This window comes from Acanthisitta chloris, unplaced genomic scaffold, assembly GCF_000695815.1.
Source record: "Acanthisitta chloris isolate BGI_N310 unplaced genomic scaffold, ASM69581v1 scaffold12435, whole genome shotgun sequence".
NCBI classification, from domain to species: domain Eukaryota; kingdom Metazoa; phylum Chordata; class Aves; order Passeriformes; family Acanthisittidae; genus Acanthisitta; species Acanthisitta chloris.
In genome coordinates, this window is record NW_008673229.1 from 1 (window position 1) to 6,079 (window position 6,079).

At 50.6% G+C, this 6,079-nt stretch overlaps 1 protein-coding gene across 1 annotated transcript in view; it reads right to left on the reverse strand.

Annotated features, from left to right (window-relative positions):
- Positions 1–385: 385 nt before the first annotated feature.
- DUSP22 (dual specificity phosphatase 22) overlaps positions 386–6,079 on the reverse strand; it is a gene marked incomplete at its 3' end in the record, with an annotated part of 11,144 nt that continues 5,450 nt past the window's right edge. The window contains exons 4-6 of the mRNA XM_009074860.1: positions 4,857–4,906; positions 1,471–1,545; positions 386–557 (exon numbers count right to left, since the gene is read on the reverse strand). Of these exons, the coding sequence (XP_009073108.1) occupies positions 386–557; positions 1,471–1,545; positions 4,857–4,906 (297 nt within the window). The remainder of the gene's footprint in view (positions 558–1,470; positions 1,546–4,856; positions 4,907–6,079) is intronic.

Genomic DNA, 6,079 nt, shown 5'->3' on the forward strand with positions numbered 1-6,079 from the left:
CTCCCCTTCCCCTCTCCCCTTCCCTCCCCTTCCCCTCCCCTCTCCCTATTCCTGCCTCCTGCATTCCCAGAAATCAGCCCAGCTCCTTCCCAAGTTTCCCAGGGGGCAAACTTCTCCCCATCCCTCCCAGTCTGTCCTAACTGAACTCTCAAGGAAATAACTGTGGTTTCAGTGTTAGAAAGAACTTTCGAAGTGCACTCACATACCATCCAGGCACTTCTACTTGATTGTCTTGGGTTTTGCATGCAAACCCCAAAATCCGCAGGGATTAAATAACCTCCACAAAATCCAGCTGGGGCAAACAGCTGGCTGGGCACAGAGATGTATGCTAAAGGGCCAGACCTGCTTGCCAGCTCCTCTAAAGGCACATCAGGGTGGGACATACCTCCTGCAGGAAGGTCCTCTCATAGTCCTGCAGCTGCTGCTGGAAGCCACAGTTGGGGTTGGCGAAGGAGCGCACGGCCCTGGTGGCAGCCAGGCAATCCTGCCAGCCCAGCTCAGTCACTGTCATCAGGTAAGCCACCAGCAGGGTGCTGCTGCGGGACACCCCGGCCAGGCTGCCGTGGACAGAGGGAACAGTGTCAGGGAGAAGTATTCCTACCACGGGGGTTGGTAAGACACCCACAGAGTCATAGATTAAGGGGTTGGAATGGAGGTTAGAGATCATCCAGTCCCAACCCCCTGCCCTGGGCAGGGGCACCTCCCACCACACCAGGTTGCTCAAGGCTTTATCCAATCTGGCTTTGAACACTGCCAGGGTTGGGGCAGCCACAGCCTCCCTGAGCAACCTGTGACAGTGTCTCGCCACCCTCACAGGAAAACAACTTCCTATTATCTACTCTAAATTTCCTTCTTTCAATTTCTCCCCATTGCTCCTTGTCCTGTAACTGCGGCTCCTAACAAGGAGTCCCTCTGCAGCTTCCCTGCAACCTTCCTGGCAGGCTGCTCTGAGGTCTCCATACAACCTTGTCTTCTCCAGACTGAACAGCCCCAACTCTCTCAGCCTGTCTTCATAGGGGAGATGCTCCAGTCCTCTTCTCAGCTTCCTGGCCTCCTCTGGACTTGCTCCAACAATTCCATGTCCTTATGTTGGGTTTCCTTAAAGTTCATTGTCCCTACCCATGGGATGCAGCTTCCCCTGGGCATCCTGTCTTTCTGGGTTGCTACTGGGCTTCCCCAGCCATGGGTTGGGAAGGGGTGAGGAGTTGTATGAACAAAGAGACACTGGTGCTCTAGTGCTGGTGGCTCTAAACCTGTCTCACCTCTTTGGATGCTCAGGTTGTCAGTGCATGGACCACCCAACCCTGTGGACCCTGCAGTGGACACCTTCCCGTCGCCTTCCCACTGTTCCTTGTCTTCTCTCCTTCCTCCCCACCACAAGTGATGTTTGACATCGAGGACACTTTTTGGGAGCCCATCCCCACCTCCCAGAGGACTGACAGGACATGAGGAGGTTGCAGCAGCTCTCACCAGTGGACAAGGCAGCCTCCCCCTCTGAGTCGGCATTCATGGATGAACTTGATGCTCTCCTTAAAATGCTGCAGCCTGCAAGGAGAGAGGCAGGTTGGGCTTGATGGTCTCAAAGGCCTCTTCCAGACTTGGTGATTCTAGGCAGGAGGGAAGGAGGAGAGGGCTGCCCACCCCTGTGAGGCACTAGGACACCCTGGCAGCAGAGGTTATGTCCCCACCAAGGGCTTCCTACCACCCTGGAACCACTGATGTGGGGTAAGAGTAGAGATTTTTCCTCTGCCAGGTGAAGGCAGATCGCGTGATCTTCATCTTCTGGGAGAAAATTACCTGGGAGATTTTCCAAGGAAGCAGAAATAGGGTGATGTCATCAGCCAAGCCACCTCAGAATGGACCCCAGGGGGACAAGCTCCAGGGGAAATTGTCATCCTGTGCCCAAGGAACATGCACTTACCCACATCAGCTGTTTTCCTGAGCCATTGGCTCACCCCTAATCCCCAGACAATGCCCAAACCTCCTGGTTCCCTCTAAGAGAAAGATGCCAGTGGGGAACAAAGCAGGGAGAAGGTGTCTCCTGAGCCATTTTGCCTGGAGCTCCCCTTCCCACCCACAGGCAGATGCCTGTGCCAGGGAGAAAGGGCTGCCAGCAACAGCATGGGCATGCCCATGGGTTGCTGCCTGCATTCTCAAAGAGATAACCAGTAACTGCTGGCAAGGCAGACGGAGCACATTCACCCAAACCAGTGCCCAAACCACTCCAACCAGGTTGGAGCCAGAGTTTCCAGATGGAGACCTAGGCAACAGGATAACTAACTCCATATGTACTGATGGGATAAAAGTGAGTGTTTGTGGGAGGATTACAAAAGCCCTGGTGAGACACATCCCTTGTTCTCTTCACTAGATATGATGCTGGAAGCTGCTGTGCCTCCAAGATCCCACTCTGAGCCAAATATTCCTCCCCTTGGAATGTGCTTCCAATACACACTGCCCATCCCTACTCACCCTCACAGTCATGCTGAGCCCTGGGGCAGTTTTGAGGCAGAAAACCTAATTTTGGGTCAGTTTTGATGCTGGTGGACTCCCTGACCACACAGCCTTAGGTTTTCCAGGAGAAGAGGATCCCTTTGGCAGGGAGTCAGCAGCACCTCTGCCCCGGCGTCAGACTTCCTCTGCCTCTGCATGACACAGCCTTCCTGATTTCTCAGAAGCCAAGACATGAGCTACTGCAGAGTTATTCCCCCCACAGCCCTTGCCAAGGGAGCTGGCTCCCCTGCAGGGACAAGGCAGAACATTCCAAAACCTCCTCCATCCTTTCTAGCCCATGAAAAGGGATGCTCTTCTCCCTACCCTGGAAGCGCTGGGCTCAGCACCTTCTAAGAAACCAACCAGGCAAGCTGGTCAGAAACTGGAATATTGCCCAGGGAGGTGATGGAGTCACGATCTCTGGAAATGTTTGAGAGGTGTCTGGACGTGGTTCTGGAGAATATGGTTTAGGGGTTACAGCAGTGACAGGTTAATGGTTGGACTTGATGATCTTAGAGGTCTCTTCCAACCTTGATGATTATATGATGCTATAAACAAGGATGAATTGATTCAGGAATAGCAAAGATTTCTTCTGTCCAGGAAAAGGTGAGACAGGAAAGTATCTGACACTGTGATCATGCTAAAAATACTGAGCCTCTCAACCCTGGAAGGAGATGTCAGTCCATTGTTCCTCATGGTCTTCATCTTCCACCACCATAGCAAACAGAGCATAAACATTTGGGTGGTCTTTCCCTGCCTAAAGCTTGTCCCAGAGCATTTCACTTCATCCTATTTATCTTCACAGAGTAGACATCATCTCCCAGGGCCTGCAGGTACTGCCCCCACAACTCCAAGCTTTCCAGACCCCAGTCCTTTTCACAGAATCATAGAATTTTAGAGTTTGGAACAGACCTTAGAGATCATCTAGTCCTAACCCTCTGCCCTGGGCAGGGACATCTCCCACCACACTACATTGCTCAAGGCTTTAGCCAACCTAGCTTTGAACACTGCCAGGGTTAAGGCAGCCACAGCCTCCCTGGGCAACATGTTCTTCAGCACCTTCCTAGGACCAAGATGAAGGTCCTTGGCAGGACCAGGATTCAGGTCCTTGGTAGGACCAGAATGAAGATGCTTGGTAGGACCAGGATGCTTCTTGGTAGGACCAGGATGCAGGTCCTTGGTGGGACCAGGATGCACCTTGGTTGCACAGACATGATGCTCATGCCTCCATCCTGCTCCATGCACACAGCATACCTCTTCCAACCCATCCCAGAGGGAGTGTGATGAGCACTTCAGCCACCCCGTCCATCCTCCTTCACTCCATGGGGTGTTTTCACCCAGGCAAGAAGCCAGAGGAAAGCTCTCCCTGTGCTTTTCCAGCCTCAAAGCATGGGCTAGGAACATGGAATGGGAATCCTGAGAGCCACTGAGGTCCTGAGTCACAAAGCAGCTCCTCTGCAGGATACAAAGTTCACCAAGATTGTGAAATCCAAGGCATAAACTGACAAGCAGAAAATAGTTCCTTGAATAACTCTTCCTTCCTGCACTCAGCCTTAGATGCTTTTTTTCTCCCCCCTTTTTTTGCCTTTTCTAGACATGCCACAAATGCAAAGAACTGAGAGAAGAGAAAAAAAAATAACAACCAAAAAAACCCAAGTTCTTGCTGAGACAGAGTTTTCTTCTCAAGCTTCTCTTTCCGCTCAGCAGGAGCATGAGCAAGCAGAATCCAACCCCCAGGGCAGGGCTGCTCCTAGGGATGCTGGAAAAGCAGCACTTCCACAACCAGGGATCAGCCTGGTCACTCTGTGATGTGTTTTGGTGCTTTTTAGGGTTTGATTGGAGAGATAAGTCCCCTGGAGTTGTCCAGTTGTTGGGGAAATGGATGATTTATGGGTGGCTGTCACCCAAAGTGGCAGCAAGATGATGATTCCTCCCTGGCATCAGCATCCCATGAAATCCAGGGGCTTCAGCACCTCTGACCAGCTTCAGCTCAAAAACATTGCAAGACTTACGAGTATCTGTACTTTGTTTAGTGAAAAAATATTCATTCTAATCAATACTTCATTTCTCCTTCCAAAGAAAACACCAACACAAATCCTTGTCTTTCTCATGCTCCAAATTCCAACCTTTCTGGCAGTATAACTCTGAAGTTTAATGGAAAACTGAATTTACTGTCTGCAAACACACACAGAAATGGATTTTAAGCCCTATTTACCACCTGAGAATGGACCTCAAATTCTGTCCAGCTCAGGAATGATATGGAATTTCCCAGCATGAATGGACTGAACCTTCACTCTGCAGAATCTGAAGTTCTATTGACCAAAAACTACCGACACTTGATGCTGTGAGAGAAAAGGAAAACTTACAGGTTTTGACTGGATGAATCTGAGGCTGAGATACACAGGTAGGTCATGTCCTGCAATACAGAGATGGTCACAGTGATAAAACAACTCCAAGAAACATGAAATTCCCCAATTCTCTCTTTTCCTCCTCCCCACGTGACCCTGAGGTGAGGGGAAAGCTGCAAACCTCTTATGGGTAGTATCACAATGGGTGGATGCATTCCCAGGCTATTCCCTCCCACTTCAGCCCACAGGACAGGCTGTGGGAGGGCACTACAATGCTCAGGAACCCCCAAAACATAGCCCAGGAGCCCTAAAAGTAGAGCCAACTCTTTCCTGGGTCCCTGAGCCCCATCAGGAAGACATATGTGAACACTCACTGATGAAGTCACTTTCATCAATGAGTTATTTCCTCCCCATCCTTTTAATACACCATAAATCATCTGCCACATGTTGGACTAGCTCAGATTGTTTTCCCCTCCCTAAAATGTCTCTTCTTTGCCCCTCCTCCCTGTTCTGAGCTAAAATGAGATCATTTTTATCTAAGAGGTTGGGGAGTTTTATCCTTTCTTAGTAAAGTGGGTGGAAATCTGCTGCCAGAGCTCCAGGGATTGTCCAGTCTCCATCAGATTGCTGTCAAAAGGTCCCTCCTGGTTGTTCCTGCTCAACACCATGGATCACCCTTCAGCCCAGGGTAAACCAGGAGGCTGGAAAAAGCGAATTGTTTAAGGAGGGAAGGGGCAGAGTGGGATGGGCATGAGGACAATTCTAAGCTGGAAAGACTCATGTTGCAAGGATGAACATGGACAGACTTTCCCAGGGATCATCTCTCCATGCCATCCATGGCTCCATGCCATGCCTGGTGCAAACCTCACCTCCCTGCAATGAGAAGAGCCACTGTGTCAGGAAAGCCACTGCATCAAGCAGTGGAGCAATAAAAGTAACTCAAATCCTCCCAAAACCCCAACCCACACACAAATCACAGTATGTTAAGGGGTTGGAATGGAGCTTAGAGATCATCCAGTCCTAATCCCCTGCCCTGGGCAGGGACACCTTCCACCACACCAGGTTGCTCAAGGTTTTAGCCAACCTGGCTCTGAACACTGCCAGGGCTGAGGCAGCCACAGCCTCCCTGGGCAACCTGTGCCAGTGTCTCACCACCCTCACAGGAAAGACCTGTTCCTAATATCATATCTAAATGTCCCCTTTTCAATTTCTCCTTATAATTCCTTGTCCTGTCACTGCAG